The sequence below is a fragment of the Canis aureus genome, chromosome 20, assembly GCF_053574225.1.
Source record: "Canis aureus isolate CA01 chromosome 20, VMU_Caureus_v.1.0, whole genome shotgun sequence".
Classification (NCBI taxonomy): Eukaryota; Metazoa; Chordata; class Mammalia; order Carnivora; family Canidae; genus Canis; species Canis aureus.
Window position 1 is genome coordinate 9,302,496 of NC_135630.1, and position 24,358 is coordinate 9,326,853.

The 24,358-nt window shown below is 41.0% G+C and overlaps 1 protein-coding gene and 1 long non-coding RNA gene across 23 annotated transcripts in view; one reads left to right on the top strand and one right to left on the bottom strand.

The window, feature by feature from the left end:
* Positions 1–24,358, top strand: part of ELF2 (E74 like ETS transcription factor 2) — a 98,821-nt gene that overhangs the window by 67,656 nt on the left and 6,807 nt on the right. For 4 of the 21 annotated variants that reach the window (XM_077860991.1, XM_077860993.1, XM_077860992.1 and 1 more), the window contains 4 exons: positions 18,874–19,005; positions 20,488–20,661; positions 23,237–23,275; positions 23,645–23,731. In XM_077860991.1, the coding sequence (XP_077717117.1) occupies positions 18,874–19,005; positions 20,488–20,661; positions 23,237–23,275; positions 23,645–23,731 (432 nt within the window). Of the gene's footprint in view, positions 1–9,679; positions 9,880–11,013; positions 11,136–18,563; positions 18,586–18,873; positions 19,006–20,487; positions 20,662–23,236; positions 23,276–23,644; positions 23,732–24,358 lie in introns of those variants that run through there. The other 17 variants (XM_077860995.1, XM_077861008.1, XM_077860998.1 and 14 more) reach the window with 15 other exon arrangements.
* On the bottom strand, positions 6,334–9,410 carry LOC144291468 (uncharacterized). Of its 2 annotated transcripts, XR_013358730.1 has the most exons (3): positions 9,131–9,410; positions 8,589–8,828; positions 6,334–7,439 (listed from the first exon to the last, which is right to left on the bottom strand). It is a non-coding gene; the product is annotated as an uncharacterized LOC144291468 (long non-coding RNA). The 2 variants fall into 2 exon arrangements; XR_013358729.1 differs by lacking the exon at positions 9,131–9,410 and having other exon boundaries at positions 8,589–9,016.

Genomic DNA, 24,358 nt, shown 5'->3' on the forward strand with positions numbered 1-24,358 from the left:
TGATGTATTCCTTTCTACCCTTTATTTATGCAGCAGTCATCTCCCTCGCTCATAAGCATCCAATGTAATTTGATTAATACATATTTTTAACATATTGTGTATATGCTGTCGTATATATTTAACATTTATATAAATGGTCTTATGTATCCTACTGTTTCCTACTCTTTTTGGTAACTACTGTTTTTAACATCCATGCATGTTGCTTTGTATGTATCTAATGTGTTGCTGCTTATTGCCGCACAATACTCCACTGTAGATATCCATCACATTTTATTTTTGTAGTCGCCCAGTAATGGATACCCATAACTCCTTACTTGTGTCAGCTATTGTTGCATAACAACCACCACTCCCCCTAAAGTTTATTGGCTTAAAACGAGAACTAGTTCTTGGTTTTCCTGACACTGTGGATTCTAGCCATTTGGTTCTGCTGAGATGAGCTGCACTGATTTCCCTATCTGTGGTCATCTGTGGATCAGTTGGGAGCTCACCAGTCTAGGTGGGCTTCAGCTGGTACAACTGAGCCCTCCTCCCTTCTTTCCAGTTATCTTACATCTTTTTCTTACAATGTTGGTCAAGAACTCTAATATGATGAGGAGTGGTGATAATAATTGGCATCACTATTTTGTTCCTAATCTTGTAGTGTATTTCAAATTTCAACTTGAAGTTTAATGTTTGTTGTAGTTCTTAGCGTATAGGGAATTCCCATCTATGCCTTTGTTTTGGTTTTGTGTTAAAGATGGTTTTTCTGCATTTTTTGGGTAGATCATAATTTTTCTCCTTTAAATCTATTAATGGGGCCAGTTAATTTATGGATTCTCAGATGTTGAACTCTCCTTGCATTTAAAGATACATGTTGCTCATCATTTTGCTTTGTTTTCCTTTAAGTTTAGGACCTTTCATAAGTAATATGGAAAGGAGGTTTTGGACTACATTTTAATTTCTTTACTACTTAGTACTTATTTTCTTCTTTATATAATTTACACAGTTTATACAAGTCATCCACATTTAAACTTAACATATAATTGTTCAAAATACTGACTTATTTTTTATATGTATTGTCTCTGTGGTTATTTCTCCCCCTTTAGCTTTATATTTGCGCTTTCTTTGTTTTTGATAATTCTTGCCGAGGTCTGTTTTACTAATCTTTTCAGAATCATCTTTTGATTTTGTGAATCTGTACTATTTTTAAAAATCACTGTTCTCAGGACACCTGGGTGACTTGGTTTGTTAAGCATCTGACTCTTCATGATCTCAGGGTTGTGCGATCAAGCTCCCATTGGGTTCTGTGCCAGGTATGGAGCCTGCTTAAAATCATCTCTCTCTCCATCTGCCCCTTCCTGCACCCTCTCTAAAAAAAATTATTGTTTTCTATTCATTTTTCCTATTCTTTTTAAAAAAATTTTTTTTAATTTTTATTTATTTATGATAGTCACAGAGAGAGAGAGAGGCAGAGACACAAGCAGGCTCCATGCACCAGGAGCGCGATGTGGGACTCGATCCCGGGTCTCCAGGATCGCGCCCTGGGCCAAAGGCAGGCGCTAAACCGCTGCGCCACCCAGGGATCCGCACATTTTTCCTATTCTTTATTATTTCTTTCCTTCTATTTCTTTGGTTTTGTTCTGTTGATTTGTCCATCTTTATGAATCAAATGCTTAGCTTGTTTAAGACCTTTTCGTCTCCTGACCTCTGAGTTCTCTTTTGTGTCACACCTATTTGACATATTATATTTTAATCATAATTCGTTTCTACATATTTCTTAGTTTCTTTATGATTTCCTTTTTATTCCAGGGACTATTTAACATACATTGGAAGGTAAAATGTGTATTAATTTGACTGCATCAAAGTCTAAATTTTTGTAGGACAAAGGATACTATAGACCAACCAAATTAAAAGTCAAACAGCAGTTTGGCCGAAGGTATTTGCAACACATATCTGAATTATCATCTAGAATATGTTAGCATTCTATAGATCAATAAGACAAAAAGTATCACAGAAAAATGACAAAGGATGTGACTAGGCAGTTTAAAGGGAAGTATTATAATAGCCAATAAGTACGTGAAAAAGTAACCTCAGTACTTAAGTACATGCAGATTAATATGACAGTTTTTTGTCAGCCAACAGATGGAAAAAATTTTAAAGTCTGATTATATTTTATATTGACAAGAATTTGAGAGAAGTGGATACTCTTAAAACATCATGTGGAATTTTAGGCTTTCACAGCTACTTTGTGTGAGTGACATAAAATTAAAAATGCACTACTCTATTATGTAAAAATTCTATTTGTATGTAAAAATTTATATTATATACTGTGGAGACAATCTAGCACGCATGTTTAAGGAAACACGGAGGAGTTTTTTGCAGCATTGTTCATAAAAGTTCAAAGTGGAAATAAATTTATTTGCTGACCAGTAGATAATTTGATGAATAAAGTGGGATAAACTCATGCAGTGGAATAATGTGTAGCATCTAAAAAGCATAGCTATATTTATTTATACCAACATGGATAGAATGTAAATCTTGAATGGAAAGAAGGAAAATTTTAGCATGGCATATATAGAATAATGTCATTTATGTACCCAAAGCATGCAAAATAGTATATATATTACTCTGGGATTCACACACACACACATACACAAAAACATAAAAGTGTAAAAAATAGACTAGAGGACTAGAGATAAAACTTAATGGTAGTAGTTTCTTCAGAGAGATGGGATGGTGAATGAGAACTGGGGGTGGTAGTATTCAAAGATGCTATCTTCCCCTGTAATGTGTTATTTCTTATGGAGAATAAAACATTTTTAGGCATAAATAACAAAATGTTAACAGTTGTTGGTTCTGGGTGTTGGGAAGGTGACTGTTATGTTATTTTTTATAATTTCATGTATCTTTTAAATCCTCCTCAAAAGTTGTATAGTAGACATGTTCCTAAACTAGGATCATAAGTGACTCAGATTTGTAACCTGGGATGATGGTAATGTTATTGATAGAAGAAACAAAGGAGATTTGTAGATAAAAGACCTTTAAGTACCAGTGGGTTGGCCAAATAAAGATGTTTGCTATATAATTGGAGATTAGAACCTAGATCCAAAAAAATAAGTCAAGCCTGTAGTCAGTGATTTTTGAATCAGTAAAGAAATAATATTGAAAACCCCGGCAGTCATTGGACAATAAATACAATTCTTGGGAGAGTGAAGGATGAAGAGAGAAGGTGGTTAAGGATCCCACTTTGGGAGAAAACCACATTTAAGGGTTGTGCGAAAGTGGATGAAATCAACTGAAATAGAAAACAAAGGCGGACAGTTTATTCTCATGAAAATTAAATGAAGGAAAGGTTTTCAGTAGCAGGTGATTAATAATGTCACTTGTTCAGAGAAGTAGAGTCAGGTGAAGACTAAGTGGAGATAGATGGATTTGGCAATTCAAAGCTCAGTGATGACCTCTGAGGAACTTTTGGGTGGGTAGAGTGCAGAAGCTCTCTTGTAAGAGTGAAGAAATTAGTTGTTCTGAATATTCCTTTAGGAATTAACCAAAATAGTATTTGATTTAACTCCATTATAAATTTTTTTCATGAACATGCTAAATGAGAATGTGTGTTAGCTCTTACACAGTTTCACAGGAATTGAAAAAAATTTCCAAAGTATTCAAGATACTCCATATTCTCTAATGATAACAAACCCAAGCCCTTGAAATCACTTGTCATAAATGTTATCTAAAATATAGAGATCATTAATTATTTAAACTCATTTTGCAGGAGGTCTTGTACATATGGGTGCTTAATAAATGCTATTTGGAAAGAGCTGTTTGTCTAATACTGTTAGAAAAGACTAGCTACAATATCAGTCTTCTAGGAGTGGCTGCTAAGAATCAGAAGCAGTGTGTCTACCTTCACCATAGAGTGAAGAGTCAACAAGCTCAAGGAGGGTCTTGCCCAGGATAACTTAATAAGTAAAATGCAGAAAACGTGAATCTAAACCAAACCATCAGCTTTTTTTCTTAAGGCTTTTATTTATTTATTTTAGAGAGGTAGAACATGAGGGAGCACGCGGGGGGGGGGGGGGGGGGAGGGGGGAGGGGATGGAGGGACAGAGAATCTGGAGCAGACTCTGTGCTGCCCTGAGTGCAGAGCCCCACTTGTGGCTCCATCTCACTCACTGCCGGGAGATCATGACCTGAGCTGAAACCAGGAATTGGACTGAGCTACCCAAGTGCCCCAAAACTATCCATCTTAAAAATGGTACATAATGAATCTTTACTCAGTGTAGAGTGTTTGTAGTCCATAAATGCATATGGCAAGGTAGCTTATGATAAAATAACTTTTAGTAATCATGGATCTCTTTGAGAATCTAAAACAAGCCATGGCCCTTCTCTTTAGAAAAATGCTCATTGTACTAACAAAACGTTGGCTTTGTGAACCCCTCATTAAAAATCTATCCTTTATAAAGGCTTTTTATACATATAAATACTTTAACTTTCCAGGGTCATAGTCCAAATGTAGTATATACTCACTATTTCTCTAATTTCATGTATAATCAATTTCATATATCATACTGTCTTTAAGGATTCGACCCTTAGTGGGAGGTCTGTGTGAATTAGGAAGGCTTAATTTTTTTCTTTTGTTATATAACAGTGCTACCAGGTGTAATAATAGATGCCTAGGACAGAAACTTGCTCAAAGCAAGTGCTAGATAATTACTTGTTGAATAAATGGATGAATATGCAACTATGGGTTCAAACACCTTCATTTTAATAATACTTTGTAAAAACTGACTATTAGGGATCCCTGGGTGGCGCAGCGGTTTGGCGCCTGCCTTTGGCCCAGGGCATGATCCTGGAGACCTGGGATCAAATCCCATGTCGGGCTCCCTGCATGGAGCCTGCTTCTCCCTCTGCCTGTGTCTCTGCCTCTCTCTCTCTGTCTGTGACTATGATGAATAAATAAATAAAATTAAAAAAAAAAAAACAAAAAAACCCTGACTATTAAGTAAAACAAATCAGCAGTATAAAAAACTGCAAATAGATAATAGCATAAAATGTGAAATAATTCATTTTTTTCTCTGTAAATCTGTAGACTGTACTTCTACATCAGTTGTCAAGGCTGATGAATTAAGCTTTGCTGAGTGGTCCTAAATCACTTGATTTCCAGTTTGTCCTTGATAAGCATATTTTTCTTATAGTGTAGTTTTCTTGACTTTTTTTCTCTTAAACATTGCTAACACATCATATCCCAGCTTTAAATTTTGTTAGTAATTCAGTTGTATCAGAAAGCTTAGACCATCTGGCCTCTTACTCTCCTACCATTCACTGCTTAAAATTTTTTTTCATTTTTTTTCTCAATTTGTCAGAAAGACATTTAACCGTTGCTTTAACGTTTGACATTAAAAAGCAAAACTTCAATCATTTTGCAACTTATAGTTCATAAATACAGTAGCAGTAAAAGGGATTTAACTTTTAATCTATTTTAGGGTACCTGGGTGGCTCAGTGGTTGAGCGTTTTGGCTTTGACTCAGGTGGTGATCCTGTGGTCTTGGGATCGAGTCCATGCCCCGTCCCCCCCCCCCCCCCCCCGCAGGGAGCCTGCTTCTCCCTCTGCCTCACTCATGAATAAATAAATAAAATCTGTTTTTTTTTTTAAGGATTTTATTTATTCATGAGAGACACACAGAGAGAGGCAGAGACAGAGGCAGAGGGCGAAGCAGACTCCATGCAGGGAGCCCGATGTGGGACTCGATCCTGGGACTCCAAGATCACCTTCTGAGCCAAAGGCAGATGCTTAACCGCTGAGCCACCCAGGCGTCCCTAAATAAATAAAATCTTAAAAAAAACCCTTTTCATCTGTTTTTTAATTTCTAAGTTTTATAGAAGATTGCTCTTTAGAATTTTTGACCTTGAAATAATAAGATACTACATGACTGATCAAATTATTTAATTTCTTGGGCCCTCAGTTTTTCCTGGCAGACACAGGCAGAGGGAGAAGCAGGCTCCCTGCAGGAAGCCTGATGTGGGACTTGATCCCAGGTCTCCAGGATCATGTCCCAGGCCAAAGGCAGGCGCTAAACCGCTGAGCCACCCAGGCTGCCCTAAATTGGTGATTCTTAAATAACTCTCATTGTTAGAGAGTTGTTATTACTAACATAGGAAATTGGCATCCTTCTTCCGAATTGTAGGAAGATAGCATTAATGCATGGAACGTCTACTCCCTTAGATTCCAACCCATAATTCTTTTTAAACTTTAAAGTCTGTGCCTTTTGTTTTTATTAGTATCTAATAGAGCACATAATTATATATTTGGTTTTTAAAATGTAATGTATCTAACATGGTAGTGAGGAAGAGAGATCATGATATTCAGGTTCTTTATTTTTTGAAAACTTCTAGGTGATGTTTCCTCTAGGATTTTTTCAATCTGTAACATTTTATGATTCTTTATACTAGTTAAATGCAAAGCACAAATGAAATCATCAAGGTAATCTAAAAATAAAAACATCTGAAACTTATATGGTACTGGAAACAATTATATATCTATATCTCTCTCAAGAATGTTTTCCATTTTGGTTACTATGGGACCGTAAAATCAAAAAGCCAAAGGAATCTATTTTTTTTGGTTATATTAGACTGTAATGATAATGATTATATTATAAAGACTTATTTTTAAAATGGAGAGGTTGGAGGTTAAGAGTTGATGCCCAGACTATAAAGAATTAAGAAATGGGAAGAACTGCTCAGGATTCTGTAGTTAAAAGTTAAAGTTATTTATAAACTTTACCCTTTTTTAAAAGCCTAAGCTGTGAAATGTAACAAGAGTTTAAATGCCTTCCTTCTGTATTAATTTTCCTTTGCAAACAAATTACCCCAAATTTAGCAGCTTAAAGCAGCAGTCATTTATGGTAGTTTTTATGGTTAAGGATTGGGGAGTAGCTTACTTGCTGGCTGTAGCTCAGGGTGTTTCCTGAAGCTGCAGTCCTCTGAAAGCTTGGTTAGGGCTGACGGGCCGGTCTTCTAATTAGCTCAGATGTAAGGCTGTCGGCAAGATACCGTTGTTTCTTGCCTAAAGGGCCTCTCCACAGTTACCTGAGTGTACTCATGACATGGCAGTTGGCTTCCTTGTAGAGTGACCCAAAAGGAAGGGATCAAGCGGACCGTTTCTGAAGTCCCACACCATCACTTCAGCTTTATACTGTTGGTTAGAAGTGAGTCACGAAGTCCAGCTCATACTCAAAGGGAGAAGGGCATTAGGTTCTATGTCTTGAAGGAAGGAATATAAAAGAATTTTCAGGGATGCCTGGGTGGCTCAGTCGGTTAAGCATCTGACTCTCAATTTCGACTCAGGTTACGATCTCAGGATTGTGAGATCGAGGCCCATGTTGAGCTCCACACTGAGCGTGGAGCCTGCTTCAAATTTTCTCTCTCCCTCTCCTCCTGCCCTTCCCCTGCTTGCTCGCTCTCTACAAAAGAAGAAAAAAAAAGAATAATTTTCAGATGAGAAAATGGACAGGTACTAAATGCATTATAATTAATAGAAAGGTCTTGTTGCTTTGGTGCTTCAGTGGTGTTTGAGGTTAAGGGCTCTGGAGTTAGTACTTCAGTTCAGATCCTGGACCAGCCTTCCATGAACTGTATGACCTTAGTCAAGGAACCTTAGATTGCACATGTGTAAAATGAGGACAACAGTAATATATATTTCACAGGAACATGGAGAGGACTCTGTGAAAAAAGTGAAGGTAAAGCATGCAGCATAGCGGCTTTTGTTTCAGGAAGAGATAGCTATTTTATTTTATTTTACTTTATTTTATTTTATTTTTTTTGCCCTCGTAGGACATAGCTGGGATTTTGATGTAGGAGAGATCTTTCTGTAATGTCATTAGTAGAGTATGAATTTCTCTCAAGTGTCTACCATGATAAGCAATCCTTACTCAGTTTTTTATTCTGCTTATTAACACCTGCTTACTCTTGAAGACTTGAGAAATGCAGAGGAGTGTGCACACGTGCATACAGTATATTACATACACCTATTCACATGTCCTATAGAGTTTGAGTCATGATGGTGTTGGAAATATATATTTGAATCTTGGCACATGTGTATTTTTACTATCTTACTGTATTGTTAAAGATTTTTCAAACTCTTTTTAATGGAACAACCCATTGAGTGTCTTACTTCCTCAGGCAAGGTCCAGGAAATGAAACTCCTGGGGTCAGAGTGTGTGAACCTCTTTCAGGTTCTTGATATATAGTGCCACGCTGCTTTCCCGAAAGTCTGTACCAATTAATACCTCCAGCAGCAGCCGCCGCCGCCGCAGCCTATCCTTACTTGCTGTTTCCAATACAGTGTTTTTGGTTTCTAGGAAGTGTTGGTGGCTCTTGAAAGCCTGGTTTCGGTAGCAAGGCAGGACTGCATAGAGCCCGGGGAGTTGTGTTTTTACAAGAGCTGTACATTTATAGGAATATTTTCCGGCCTTTCTGAATTTATGGTCCCACGCCCGTACACTGTGCAGTATTAGGCAGGGGTAGATGCAGCTCCTCTTCTCCTGGCGCTCAAAGGGCAAGGCGGGGGGAATACATAGGATCAACATGTACAAAGTAAAATTCTCACATACCATGGACTTGTTAGGATCTATCTCAAGAAGCCAATTGTGAGGTGGAAGTTACCCATCAGGCTGCAAATCGAGTCGTGTACTGCATGTTCCTTCTTGAGCCACGTTAACCTGTTGCCTCCGGAAAAGATAAGCTTGTCTTCCTTTTTAAGTGTGTGAAAAGCTACTGGCTGCTAGTGGAGATTCCGGTTTCTGGTCAGTTTTGGTGAGGTGTCAGCGCCGGCCAGGGCTCCCCGGTGTCCCCTGCCCCCCCATCCCCCCGTTAAGGTGCTGCGTGGAGCGGGCGGCCCCGGTTCACACCGACTAGGGGCGAGGGAGCTCCCGGCCGCGAGGCGCCTCCGGCCCAACAGGTGAGGCTGGGCCCGGCGCGGGAGGGGGCTCCCCGGGTTCGGGGGCCGTGGCGGGGCGGTGGCCTCCCGGCCGCTGCGGGCGGGGCGGGGCGGGGCGGGGGCGCGGCGCCGGGGCCCGGGGCCCGGGGGAGCGAGGCGGCGGGGGGGGGGGGGGGGGCCCGGGGGGGCCGGTCCCGGGGACTCCCGGCGACTCACGGTGCGGACGGCGCTGCTGTGCGGCCCGCGCGCGAGCCCCGGGGCGGCGGGGCTTCGGCCCCTCAGGGTCATTTCAGTGAGGCTTCCCGCGGGGGCGGCCCCTCGGCGGCGGGCTCGTCGTCCCCGCGTCTTCCTCCTCGTCCTGGTCCTCATCCTCGTCCGCCGCCGCCGCCGCCGCTCCGCGGGGGTCGCCCCGGCCCCTGGTCCCTGGTCCCTGGTCCCTGGTCCCTGTCCGGGCGCGGGCCTCGTCGTCGTCGTCGTCCTCCGCCGCCTCCCCCGCGGGCCGGGCCGGGCCGGCGTCCGCCTCAGGTGCGTGCGGCCGGGGCGGCGCCGGCGGGCGGCGGGCGGGCGGGCGTCGGGACTTCCTGTGTGGGCGCGGGGCGGAAGGATCGCGCCGCCCGCCGCCGCCGCCGCCGCCGCCGCCCCTGCCGTTGGTGCTGGGGCCGCTGAGCCCCGCGGCGGGAGGCGGGAGGGAGGCGGGAGGCGGGAGGCGGGCGGCGGGCGGGAGGCGGGAGGCGGGCCGGCCGCGGCTTCCTGTCGGCGCGCAAGGATCCGGGCGTGCGAGTGTGTGCGAGTGCGTGAGTGTGTGGGGCGCACGGCGTGGCCCGGCCGCGGGTTCCGCCTCCTCCCCCGCCGCCGCGGCTCGCGGTGGAAGCCAATGTGAGGCGGCAGCTCCAGCCCCGGGGTAAACATGGCGACGTCGCTGCAGGAGGGGCCCACGAACCAGCTGGATCTGCTCATCCGCGCCGGTAGGGACGCGGGAAGTGCGCCCCGCGCGCCGCGGCGGCCGGCGGGGGGCGGGGGCGGGGGCCGGGGGGGCCGGGGTCGGCGGCGGGCGCCGTCACGGGGCGGCCGGGGAGGGGGCGGCGAGCGCGGCCATGGAGGCGGCGGATCAGGAAGTGAGCGCCGCGGGGGCGCCTGCGGCCGGAGGGGCGCTGTCGCCGCGGGCTGCGCTGGGCGGGCGGCGGCCGGGACCCGCCGCAGCCGACTCGGGGCCCCGGGCGCGCGGCGCGAGCGCTGGAGCCCGGCGCCGGCAACCAGGAAGTGAGCGAGCCCGTTGTCCGCCGCGGCGCCTGCCACGCTGTCCGCCGCCGCCTCCGCCCGCCCGCCCTCCCGCCCGGGGCTGCCGCGGGGCCCGGGGTAACGGTTCCCCCCGGGGCGCCGGGGGTGCCTCGGGGCCCGCCTCCCGCCCCTGCCCCTGCCCCGTCCCCGCCCGCGGGCTGCTGCCCGGCGCTCGGGGGCGGCGGTCCCGGGGGAGGACGCGGACGACGGCGCGGGGCGGCACGTTTACTGGGGCGCACGGGGGCGCGGGCGGGCGGGCGGCGCGGGGAGCCCGGGCGCCGAGCGGCCCCGAGCGGCCCCGCTCCCCTCCGCTCCCCTCCGCTCCCCTCCCCCCGGCCTCCCACCGCAGCGGAAGCGCCGCGCAGAGGACGGCCCGGCGCCGATTGACGGGCCGCGGGTCCCAATCTGCTCGCCGACAGGTTCCAGGCGAGAACGCTGGCCGCGGGGGGCGGGCCCGGGCGCTCGGCGGCCAATGGCGGCGGGGCGGGAGCGAGGCTGACAATGCACGCCTGGAATTGGAGGGAAGAGGAGTGTAAACACGGAAGTGGCCGCCGTGGGGGATGTGCGGCGCGGCGGCGGCGGCGGCGGCGGCGGAAGGGCCCGGGCCGGGGCCGGGGCCGGGGCCGGGGCCGCGGGGGGCCGGGCGCGGGGACCCGCGGGGACCCGGGGAGGAGGGGGGGCTGCGGGGCCCGGGGGCGCACCCGCTCTGCACGGTCGGCGCGGGGGCTCCGGCACACGAGGGCGCGTCGCCCGACCTCGCAGGACTTTGAGCCCGAATGAGTGGCCTCCGTGCTTCGGCTGGGCTGGGCTGGGCGTTGTGGGGCACGCCGCGAGCAGCCTCGCACTCTGTAGCATGTCCCATCCCACGACTCAAAAGGCCCCAAGGAAAAGAAAATCACAGTTCACGGCGCGGCCCCTACAGCACGTTTCCCAGTTATTTCAGGTACGAGCAGGAACTCAAGGATCAGGAAGGCAGACCTTGGGGTCCTCCGTGTACGTTGGGTCCGTTAACACGGGCACATGGCTCCAGGGCCGGTGCCGAGGTGCCTGCGCCTGTGGGTCGCCCCGGGGAGCCTCGAGCCACTGCAGGTTCCGGGCTGACGTTGCCAACGAAGATGCCGCTTTGGCCAGCGTCGGAATCAGGAAGCTGAGCGGCCGCAGGTGCTCTGCGGGGAGCGCAGACCTGTAGCCAGCCCAGCCCAGCCCCAGGCGCAGCCTGTCTCTCCCCTCCGGAGAAGGCGGCTTCTGGATTCTGAGGTTGAGCGTCGTTTTCTGGCCCTGGCGCATTCCTTCAGTATTTGTGGATCTTAACAGCTGAAGTTTCCTTTAGGATAATAGTGTTTTGTAAGGAATGTTTTACATATAGTTGTGTTCAGATTGCTTCCTCCATCATTTTCATGTAAGCTGAAGCTCTTACAAGCCCCTGTCGTAGAAGGAACTTGAGACAGGTTTGCTGATTGACCCAAGTGTTGAGGAAGGAAGGTGGTCGCGGATGAAGAACCACGGATCTCACTCAGTAAAAATTTATATTGCCGCCAGTTTCCAGGGATGTCGGGAGAGGCATGTTTGTGAAGTTTGTATGTGTAAAATAGAAGGGTGCCTTTTTTCCCCCTTGAGGGGATTGTGTGTTAGGCATGATTCTTCCTTACAAAGGTTTTACAGTCTGAGTGAGGAGACAGCTGTAAATCTCCCTAGTACGGAAATGCTGATATAACTACAGTGATTGCTGTAATGGTTTGATTACTAGTGCTCTAATGACTGATTATTAATGAAGACTTACAGAGGCGATAAGCTTTAGGTTGAATATTGGCAGCATAACTCTTGTTTCTAAGCAATTACAAAGCACTTCATATTACCAGTGCTGTATTATATTAGGGTACCAGGGGATATACTTTTGCTGTTAATTTTCCTTCTTTTGAGGCTTAACAGTCAACTTTAGTTATCAGCCTCAGCTTTAGTTACCAGCATTTTTTTTTTTTTTTTTTGCTGTCAGAAGAGTCTGAGTTAAGAATGAAATAAATAAGCTTGTTTATTAAAGATCATTTATTTCAACATACAAAATACTTTTGTGGTGAAGATTTGACACATTTTGTGAAACTTTGACTTACACCGTGATGTATGAGAAAGAGTCTAGACCTGAAGTCAGGAGAGGAGGATCGCATCTCACTGTCACGGAACTAGCTCTGTGTTAGTGACTTAACTTCTTTAACGCTTCATATTTTGGTAAAAGGACAAGATTGGCTAGGTGATCTCTACATAACTTTTAAGGCTCTAAAATTATAAGTCGTTTCAATAATTTAATGGAAAGTGAAGGCTTCTTTTTCTTTCTGGATTTTTTACATTACATGGTGTGAATGAGGTGTGTCTGTAAGGTCATTACATAATTGGGAGGTTCATTTCTGCTAGCCAGTGTTTGTGCCAAATTGGAACTTGCAGCCAGGTCGGTCTATACATTGAGTGAGACTAGGATACAGTTTTGGATCATCTTCATATACGTATACATAAAAGTTCTATATATATATATCATATATGTATATACACACACACACAGTTAATCTTTCATGTATAACAGATTACAGGAAAAACATGCCTATAGGGAAAAAGTCTTTATGTGAAAGTATTGTGTACCTATGATCTAGATTTTCTGGAAGATTTTCAGTTTAAAATGTTCTGCCTTCTTATTTTCAAGTATACTTTCTTTGACTTGTTTCTTCTTTTTTTGAGAAACTGAGAATTAAATTGGAGAATTTGAGAGTTGAGAGATACGGTCACCCAACTTTTGTTCTATTAGGTCGCTGTTATTAAATGGGAGGGAGGGAGTTTTCTGGAAATCTAGCTTAAGTATTTTAACTGATAAGACAAATCTGTCTAGTTTGTCAAAGTTCATTGTGAAATTTGAACTTGAAAATCTTATTTCCAGTTTACTGTAAATGGAAATATCTGGTATCAATCTTGAAAAGTTAAATTTGAAAACAATTTAGGATGTGAAAAGATGAAGCATATGTTGAAATAAAACTGGAAGAATGGCATTCACTTTTTGTTTTTATTTTTCAAGATCTATTTATTTTAGAGAGTGAGCGTGAACACAGCTGGGAGGGGCAGAGAGAGGGAGAGAAACTTCAGCAGACTCTGTGCTGAGCTTGGAGTCCCAACGGAGGCCAACGCGGAGGCCAACGCGGGGCTCAATCTCACTACCCTGAGATAAGGAAGGACCTGAGCTGAAACCAAGAGTCGGAGGTTGAACTGACTGTGCCACCTAGGCCCCCATTATAAAAAAAAAAAAAAAAAAAAAAAGGAAAGAAAGAAAGAAAAAATAAATTATTTAAAAATGTGTTTAAGAAATTACTTTTCAGAAGTCATTGCAGCATTATTAGTAAAATTCATGAAAAAAATGAGTCGATGAATAACATCAGTATTTAAGGATTCAATCAGGATAATTGAACATAAAACAATTTCCTTTAGAAACATGTGGCTGGTGGAGAAGGGCAGGCAGGAGCATGTTCTTGATAATTATTTAGATACCTTGTGTTATCTATAGCTTAAATGTTCAAAGGGATGCAAAGAAAGTATTTATGAAAAACTTGACAAAAACTCCTTTATGTGTAAGTGGACAAAGTGCTGCTGTACTTACGGAAAACGGAGTCATCGTTTTTCATCTGTACACTTGTTTAAAAGCTAAAGCTTGGGGATCCCTGGGTGGCGCAGCGGTTTGGCGCCTGCCTTTGGCCCAGGGCGTGATCCCGGAGACCCGGGATCGAATCCCACGTCGGGCTCCCGGTGCATGGAGCCTGCTTCTCCCTCTGCCTGTGTCTCTGCCTCCCTCTCTCTCTCTCTCTGTAACTATCATAAATAAATAAAAATTAAAAAAAAAAAAAAAATAAAAAATAAAAGCTAAAGCTTATAGAAACATTAGGATAGAATTGGGTGTTATTACTATGTTTGGTAATAAATTATAGCTGCAGTTCTTAAAGACTGAAATAAAATCTGATCTGAGGATCTGGGGAGTCAGTCCCTAGACTCTTTCAGGGAGTCTGTAAAGTCAGAATTGGCTTCATAATAATTCTAAGACATTATTTGCCTTTTCACTTTCAGAGTTTTCTAGAGGCGACGTGATTTGATTTTACAGGAAATTCAGTGAAGAAGCAAATATGAATCCAACTGCTTTCTACCATGTATTAAAAAGATTTACCAAAATGTACAACAAAGCTACTCACTAATTTTATTATAGAAAAGCTATTTTTTCATTAAATTACTTAAAAGTGTTAGGTTTATTATCTTAAATGAATTGATAAATATTTTAATGTCTTCTTAATTTCAATTGAATAGAATAATGTCTAAAATTAGGACTTAAATAAACAGAATCTCTTTGTGGTCCTCATTAGTTTGAGTGTGAAAGTTTCTTTTGACCAAAAAAGTTTGAGAGTAGCTGTGTTGCAGTTTTGTTTTTGTTTTTTTTGGTTTTTTTTTTTTTTTTTTTGGTCTGCACTTTTCAGTACCATAGCCAGTAGCTATTTGTATTTGTGGCTGAAAAACTGAATTTTTAATTTTTAAAAATTTTAAATGTAAACTTAACAAGCTGTGGTAAACTTTTATATTGATTACATCTTGAAGTGACAATAGTTTGGCTATCCTGGGTTAAAGGAAAGGCATTAATTTCAGTTTCCACTTTTTAAAATCTGGCTGTCGGAAATTTGAAAATTATACGTGGCTCACGTATTTTCATCAGGGAGCTCTGTTTTAGAAAATAATTTTAGTTCCTTTTTCCTTTTAAACTTTTAAATTGTAACTATATTGATTAGAAAGTCAGAGAAACCAGAAAAGATGGAGTGTCCCAGAGTTTCACCTTTCCCTCTCCCCCTCCCCTTTTTATTACATTCATTTGTATTCTTCACTCACCTATTATGCCTTGGGGCATTAGAAGATAAGCTGTGGTAAGTCAGGTGCCTGCTTCTGCCTGCTTGAGGGATGACCTTGTATTATTAGTTTATGGTCTTTTGCTTGTAGGGACATACTACTATCATTTAAGGAAGGGTTTTCTAATTTTTTCCCATTGTTCTCAAATTAAATTGCTATTTTTATTTTTGACTTTAAGAACTTGGTTATGAGCTAGATCCATTGCCAGTATTCTCTTCTGCAAAGCTGAGAGGTATGTCTCTTGTCAGACTTAATTACCAAGTTTGGTATTTTGTAACAGCTGTTGAGTGAGTCTGGAATAGTCTACCATACAAACACCAGTTGATTAGAAAGCTGGAAATGGAACAAGAAGACTTTTACCAATAGTAAAGGAGGACATGAGCAAATTTGATTTTTGGCACTATGATTAAAGTTAAAATTCTTTTGAAATTTATTTGATACGTTTATTTCTTCAAGAGGAATTGACCAGCAACACCAAGTACTACTCTTTAAGTAGAAAATGATACCTGTCAGATTACTTTTAGCTTCATTGTTTCTATTTTTAAAAGGAATTGCTTCCCCCCCCCCCCCATTAATTTCATACACAGGTCTAAAAAGATCCTAGTGAATCAAGTTTTAAGTAAGAGATAAGGATTTTTCAGCCCTTGCCTATAGTGTGCTTATTTGCTTCCTTGGATTGTACAACACTGTTAAATTCATGTTTATCCTTAAGAATTGTGCATAATTCTAGTTTAAATTGTATTTTAATTACTGAGTTAAACGAAATGAATTGAAAAATTTTCAAAAATTATCAAAAGCTATTGACATATCAACAAAAAATTTTTTAAAGTGCTTTCTTTTTCAAATGGTGAAGTATTCTTGGAAACTGGTAGGTACACTATTGTAAATTGATCTAAGTATGAGCTGTTAGGTATTTATTCGCATGTGCTCAGAGTTACTTGATAAAAATGACAAAAAGTAGAATTAGAAAGCATAAAAAAAAATCAGTGCTCTACTTAACAAGCTCTTAGCTTACAGAGTAAATTATTTTATACCTTTCGCTAGTTTTGAACTGTTTTATTTCCATTTGTGTTTTTGATACTACTGTTTATGTTTTTGAACTATTAGTACAAGCCTCACAAGGCCAGAGATCCATTCACATTTATCTTTCACATTTATAACACAGGGTCTGGCATATGTGGTAAATGCTCAACACCCAAATGTTGACTGTACATAGAGTACTAGATCTGATTGAGAATATTCACAGAGAACATATGCATTTTTTATATTCTCACCCTAAATTTAAAATATGAATTAATAAACTGCATTCTTAAGTTTGTATGTGTTCTGTTTTACTCTGTAAATGTAAAATATTTCTGGGAAATAATATGTTGAATTTAGGGGGAAGGGGAATTTGAGGTCAGAGATAGGAGCAAGAAAATGCACTTTTTAAGAAATGATTTCCAAGGACATGACTAACATGAAATCATGGTTTTATGAATGGGCCTCAAACTACATAAAAACCTGGGGCACCATTACTTGTAATTGTTAGGCATGCTTCATTTTGCTTATAACTGAAAACATTAAAAACTTGGGTAAAATTCTGTTGCTGTATTATCAAGTTTTGAAGCACTTATTTTAATATGGCAAGGTTTTTAGGGTGTGTCTTAATACAATTACATAAGGAATTAGTTTACCCGGGATAGTTTATTAATAGCACCTAAGACAACACCTAAATTGCAACACAAGCAGACTTTAAAGAGAATGAAGTTCCTAGAATAAATCTAAAACCCTGAGAATTTGCTTTCCAGGGTTCTTTAGTATATGTGAGTATTGTGGGAAGCACTGAAAAAAATTCTTGAGAATGGTAATATATTTTATACTTACTAAGTTTCTTAAAGTTGAGCTAGAAGGACTGATTGAATCCTTTGCTTCAGTGAAGCTGCAGATAAGAGTAAGCAGGGTCACCTAAAGATAGATTTACTTAGAGGTTTGGCTGCCTCTCTGGAACTGTTTAGCTTAGAGCAGATTTCCATAAATGGAAAGAGCAACTGGAGAGACCCAGTACCTTGGTTGAGAGTGTGGATGATGTGCAACAGGTGGTAAAACAGTCGCTGGATTTTTTTCTTTTCTTTTCTTTTAATGAATGCTTTCCAAATGACTGCTGTTTAAGGCTTTATTATTAGCATTTGGTGAATTTTGTGATTAAGTAAATTTTCTTTTTCAATTTAAAGTTTGCTGGAAGCAGTTTCTAAAAATTCGTATTGTTAGTGTATAGAACTTGTGAATTTGTGATAAAGTTTATAAGATATGTACAGATACTTCCTTTTTTTTTTTTTTTTTTTTTAAAGATTTTATTTATTTATTCATGAGAGAGAGAGAAAGGCAGAGATACAGGCAGAGGGAGAAGCAGGCTCCATGCAGGGAGCCCGATTTGGGACTTGATCCGGGGTCTCCAGGATCACGCCTTGCCCCAAAGGCAGGCACTAAACCGCTGAGCCACCCAGGGATCCACCCCCCCCCCTTTTTTTTAAAGATTTTATTTATTCATGAGAGAGAGAGGCAGAGCAAATACTTCCTTTTAGTCTTTTTAGAGGACATCTTGAGAAAAATCTATCAAATTAAAAACTTACATATTCATGTTTCAGAACCAAGTAGAATATCCAATATTTTTAAGGTAATATCATTTATATAAGTTTGTGTTTGAATGGCCAGTTTCCCTGGGTTGTTCTTAATCTTAATATATAAAAGAAATCCTTGCGTGCCTGTTGTATTAAAAATCTACATTGGGAATTGTAGCAGATAATAAAGATGAAGTAAGATAGCCCCCACAACCTCAAGAAACTTAGAATCTTAACAGAAATGATAAGAAATTATCACCATTTATTGAATTCTTATCCATCTGCCAGGCATTGTACATGTTTTTTTATGAGTATTACCTCACTTAATTCTCACAACTGTATGAGGTTAAGTAGTACTCCTCCGTTTTGGGAAAGAGGAAACTGAGCCTTACAAGAAATTAAATTGCTGGTCTAGGGTAACCTGTAAGTAGCAGAGTCTAGGGCCCAACCTTGGACTTGAAAAGCCAAACGATCACTGTATACTTGACTTTTTCACTAGTTATTCAAGCAGCACAGCATAGGGTAAGTGCTAAAAGGGAGTTACAGAAGGTGGCAGGATTGGAAAAAGGCTTCAAGGAAAACAGACATAGACACTTTAAAAGCAAATTTATTGGTAAAACCAGAAAAAAATTGAGTGAAGTCTTGAAGAAGAAGAGACAAGGTTATTGGGAATTGAGTTCCTGGGTATCTGGCGCTGTGCTGCTGCACTCACCTCGGAAGGTCTGTAAGAATCCGAGTAATTCGTTTAACTTAGGAAATGCATGTTTCTGACTGATTCTGCAAGTTCCTGCCCCTGATTTCAGTGGCTGTATGTATATCACGATACATCATTGACCTCCTGGGATTGTTCATCGCCAGCCATCCTCCCACCACCTCCAAGTTAGTTTTGCTCTAAAATTGATACAGGGTTCAGATTTCAAGGGTCTTTCTTTGTTTTCCTTTGGATAAGATTCAGAAGTTTCTCAGTAATCATTGCTTGATAATCAACATCCATTTTGCAAAGTATAGATACTAGTGATTTCGTTTTTAAAATTATTTCTGTAAATAATTTATATGGACTGATATGTGTCAGTGACTTAATTTAGAGTTATCCACACAAGAATTAGTTTTTCATAGAGTAATACATTTTAATTTAGTCATGTATTCAGTGCATTTTTAATTGAGTAGAACTTCTTTTCCCCCCAGTGGAAGCATCAGTTCATAGCAGTAATGCACACTGTACAGATAAGACAATTGAAGCTGCTGAAGCCCTGCTTCATATGGAATCTCCTACCTGCTTGAGGGATTCAAGAAGTCCTGGTATGTGACTTGTTCTTTTTTATATTAAACACGTCACATCACTTCGCATATCTACAATGGGTGTTTTTCTTAAATACGCGGGGATTATCGTTGTTCTCAAGGTTTATTATGCATGAATACCTGTAGCAGCAATAAATGATCTTTGTCAAAGTTCCCAAGTCTCACATACTTGAAATACTTAATTTTTTTATAATAAATGATACAGAAAATGCCTACCGTAGACAGATAAATGTTTGTTAAATTGCTATTTTTTTTATGCCCTTATGTCTTATTTCCTTAACTCTGGGTAAATTTATAATTTTGTACTAATTATATAACCTTTGTAGTCAGTCCTTAAGGCAGGTGGGGGTGGGGGAGTTGTGTCCTGTGACTACTTTCTATCTTGTATTCAGTGGTAAATAGGCAGTAGCTCCAGGGAACCTTCCATGGTGGAGAGAGGAGATAGCTTCCACCATTTCCTCATACTCTCTCTCAGGCTGAGAGTTTCCTTCTCTTTTGGTCTCTTTTTCCTTAAGAGTGCCTTTGAGAGCCATTTTGCCCTCTAATTTTAATGCCCGAGTGTTAATTTCACTTAATTCAATAATATTGGCCCTTCTTATTAGAGGGATTTATAATAACTACCAAGAGCAACTGTACTTTTCAATTAGAATAGGAATGCCATGTATTATTCAGTGATGTGAGAAGAAAATCAGGGCATATTGGTCAGTGTATTAATCCAGTTTTAGCACATGTGCTGCTGAAGTGAGCGCAATGTATTAGTCCACAGTAGCAGTATTAACTGTCTCTTAATTGAAATAGTAATGACATATCATGACTATTCAGGCACTTTGGAAGGAAGCTGGAGCAACACTGTTGTATCTAACAGAACACCAAATGGCAGTCTCTATGTACTGTTTTAGTGACCTAAGACATCAGGACTGTTATATTTAATAAAATTTTAGATACTGAAAGATGATATTCCTTGGGCTTTGATGAACAGGTTTTTCTTTTCTTCATATTTTGAAATGATCTGTAAGTGCTTTCTTTTCACTGGAGACACATAAGAATGTTTTTAATTTTATACCATGTGCATGTTTTACCTAGTTAGAGAATAATGGTGGGCAGTAGTGGGAAGGAAAGTGACTGTTAAAGAACTCATTATTATTCCATTATTTTATTTCCAAATGTTTTCCCAATTGTCAGAATAACTCAAAAGTCTTCTACAGTAAGCTTGAAAGTATGTAAAAATGTGAAGAAAGGGGGTGATTCCTCATGACCCCTACCTTACTTATGGGATTAACATTTTCCTTCAAGGTGATTTTCTTTGCATTTATTTCCTAACATACTTTAAACTGTATTACATATTCAGCAAAGTAACTTCAGGCTCTTACCCTACTTTGATGAATTGTTAAATAAACCTCACCTCTATTAAATATTGAATTGTCCACATGAGAAAGTACTAATGGGGGTGGGAAATTTTAATATTTCAACTTTTTTTTATAGTGGAAGTGTTTGTCCCTCCTTGTGTATCAACTCCAGAATTTATCCATGCTGCTATGAGGCCAGATGTCATTACAGAAACTGTAGTGGAGGTGTCAACTGAAGAATCTGAACCAATGGATACCTCTCCTATTCCTACATCACCAGATAGCCATGAACCAATGAAAAAGAAAAAAGGTAGAGTATATTTACAGATTTCCAGAAAAGTGGGTGAAATATCTTTCCCCCCATCAGGGGACTTAGGAAATATATGCTGTAGATTTAAGATTGATGTTATCTTTACCTAGGTATTCTCAAAGTATCAGTCAATTGCGATTTTAATTTTGTGTTAAGGTGTTCATACTGTTTAAAGGAGTTAGTATTTGAGCTCTAAAGAAAGTTGCCTGCTTGTGTTGGACAAGCAGAAGGAAGATCAGAGATTCACTGCTTGTTTGCTTTCTGATCCTTTTAGGGTACTTGGTTATTTTTAAAAAACATTTTATTTTTTAACTTTTTCTATTTTTCATCTTATCTTCCCACTCTTTTTGTGGGCTTTATAATAAAAAGCCCAATGCTGTTTTCTCCCCTGTACCTTCTGTCTTAATTAAAACACCCAAGGTTGCCAACAAGGACTTTTAAGTGGAATAAACTCACCAGTGGGTAAAGAGCATTTCATTTCCACTTACTATTTGACTCTTGCTGAAACTTCTCCTCACTCGATCCTGATGGGTGAGGCCGAAGGCCCCTCACACCTCCAACAGCACTAGGAGATGGGCAGCAAGTGGGTCCTTTTCCTGTCTGAATCAGAAGTAAAACTTGAAAGAAATAAAATTCTGTATAAATGAGTACTCATCTAATTCCACTTTCTTCTGTATCTTTTTTTCACATGTTAGAAATCAAAGGCAAAAGTAAAAAAAAAAAACTTGTGTTAGAAATAATGGTATTTTCTTTCATTTGTTAGAGGTATTTCAAATTGTTGTGGTGTTGGTGGGTCTGTGCTCGTTATTGTGAGGGACAGAGTGAAGAATAAGATTTGAGTGTCTTCCCTCCTGTATTTTGTGAGATTACATGTATTTTGTGAGAGGTATGACCGAGAGAATTTTGAAGGAAGGATTAGTTGCTGCTGTAAATGTTTAAAAAAAAAAAAAAGGCAAACATATTAATAGTCCTGTTTACCTACTTCCTCACTATCGCCTTTGGCTGGTTGTATTTGATAGGAGCTATTAAAAAATATTTAGAAAATTTTTAGATTTATTTTTTTAGGGGGTGGGGGGTGGGGGGGACACAGAGAGAGAATCTCAAGCAGGCTCCATGCCCGAGGCAGGGCTTGGTCTCACGACTCTGAAATCAGGACCCTGGCCGAAATCCAGAGTTGGACATTTAGCTGAATGACCCATCCATGTGCCCCAGGAAATTTTTAGATTTAAAAGAAGATGAAAAAGACCATAAAAAGCTGGGAACCAAGACCTCTAGATAAATAAATTGATCTGCTTATGTGGTCTGATATAACCCAGGAAATGATTTGCCAATTTAATATTAATTTTATTTATTTGAAAATAGATTATCTTAATGATCATTTAGAAATTATTTATAATGTATATATAAATATACATATATTATGTATTTATTTGTGCTTAAGTTCATTTGGGACGTGCAAAGTTAGGTTACTTTTTAAACTTTTTATTTAAACTCAATTTTAGAGCTTCTAATATACTAATGTGTGTTGTGATTCTGCGAGAGAAGATAACATGCAGTGTTCTAAAGTTAATTTGACTGTAGAACCTTGTTTCTTACTCATGAATAAACTAGATCTTAAGAAGTATGATTTAGGAAATACTGCTTTATATGAAAATAAATTAGGCCTTTTAGGGCTAACGTTTTGATGAAGGAAGTTGAAGGATTTTTTTGTTGTTGTTTTTGTTTTTTTTTTGCTTGAGTCTTATCACTGATTGATTTATACTCTGTAAATTGAGAAATTAATTTCTGTTCTAATAAAGGAGACCAGAGAAAGTTTCCATTTATTTTTGCCAAAGCACACTTCTTACTGATTAGTTACCATAATGAAATCCGAGAATATAATAGCTATGTATTTTGAAATAAATTAAAACACTTTGATTTTTAGGTATTTATTTAGCTCTAAATACACTCTGCTAATAAAGAGCAGAGTGACATCAGAAATCCCAGATGTATGACAGTCACCAAATTAGTAATAATATACTCAATCTGCAAATTATAATAAACTCGACTATTCCCAGCCTTTCTGGAGGCTTCCCCTCGTCAGCCAGCATTCTTTTACCAGTGCTGAGGATTGAAAACAAGGCATTTCAGCCTTATGCCTTCTTTGGTATAATTATAGCTTTTGCTTTTCCTTTCATTGTGGATGCTAGTCTGTCTGAGAGAACCTTACGGTAGAAGTGAAGAGAAGCGAAAGGAAGGGCACACTTGGGACACCTGCATGGCTTGGTGGTTGAGCATCTGCCTTGGGCTCAGGGTGTGATCCCGGCCGGGGTCCTGGGATTGAGTCCCACACATCGGGCTCCCCGCGAGGAGCCTGCTTCTCTGCCTCTCTCTGTGGGTCTCTCATGAATAAGTCAAGTTTTATAAAAGGGCACACTTATTAAATATGGGAGATAATTAATTTTTTTTTATCCGTATAATGTACCTGCATATCAAGGTGGGGAAATTTGAACACTTATGCTTAAATTCTGGTGAATTGATTGGCTCAGAGCAGTTGAGTGTTTAAAATAATATTTTTTACTTTTCCTCGTTTGAGCTCAAAGGGCCTCGCAGATTATCAGATCCTCTGCAATAGGTAGGTAAAGCTTTTTCTAACAATCCTGTAGAACAGAAAAGAAAAAAGTTTTGTTCTAGAATTTGTTTCCCTTGCTATACATTATTGGAAGAGGTTTAGCAAATTGAGGCTCTGACCGAGTAAATAATAGGTTGGTAGCACCTGACTTGCCATATACACTGAAATTACTGCCAACTAACTGCTGTAATCTAAAATTACAGAAGTGCTTTTAATGCTCCTTTTAAATGCAACTTTTTGTATACACACTGAGTATATTAATCCACAAATTAGTGTCCAATTTCATGAGTAATGTGTTATCAAAGAGTCTGCTAATCATGCTTCTATTATTTTTCCTGTTTTCAATGTGTGGTTTCAATCTTATTTTTTCAGTTGGCCGTAAACCAAAGACCCAGCAGTCACCAATTTCCAATGGGTCTCCTGAGTTAGGTATAAAGAAGAAACCCAGAGAAGGAAAAGGTAATTTGGGGAGGGCTGTTTTGGAGGTTGAGATGATCGTTTTTTTCAGTTGACATTTTTTGCATTTGTAAGAAAGTTTGTGAAGACCATTATTTCCAGTACATGTACAGGTGAAGTACTGTCTTTGGTAGTAGTAGTATCCTTAATCAGAGATATATATGAGCATTGCCTCGGGAGCTTTTTCCCAGTTCCTACCCCACTGAGATTCTATAGTCATAGATACACTGCAGGGGAATAAAGGGTAGTAGGCATTTGTGTTTGGAAAAGGCCATCTAACATGCAGTCTGGGGATGGCCGGGTGGCCCAGTGGTTGAGCGTCTGCCTTTGGCTCTGGTCGTGATCCCTGGGCCCTGGGATCAAGTCCCACATCGGGCTCCCAAAGGGAGCCTGTTTCTCCCTCTGCCTGCGTCTCTTGTGAATAAACAAAATCTTTAAAAATAAATACATACATACATACATACATACATACATACATAAATAAATAAATAAAAATGCAGACTGATGCACAGCCTTCTTAAGAGCCATTGTTCTTAAGGGAGGTACGTGTGTATAATAGCACTCCTCTTCACATAGAGCCACTTGGAATTGAAGGGGGGTAGGTTTATAACTAAGAGTTATTTCTAATAC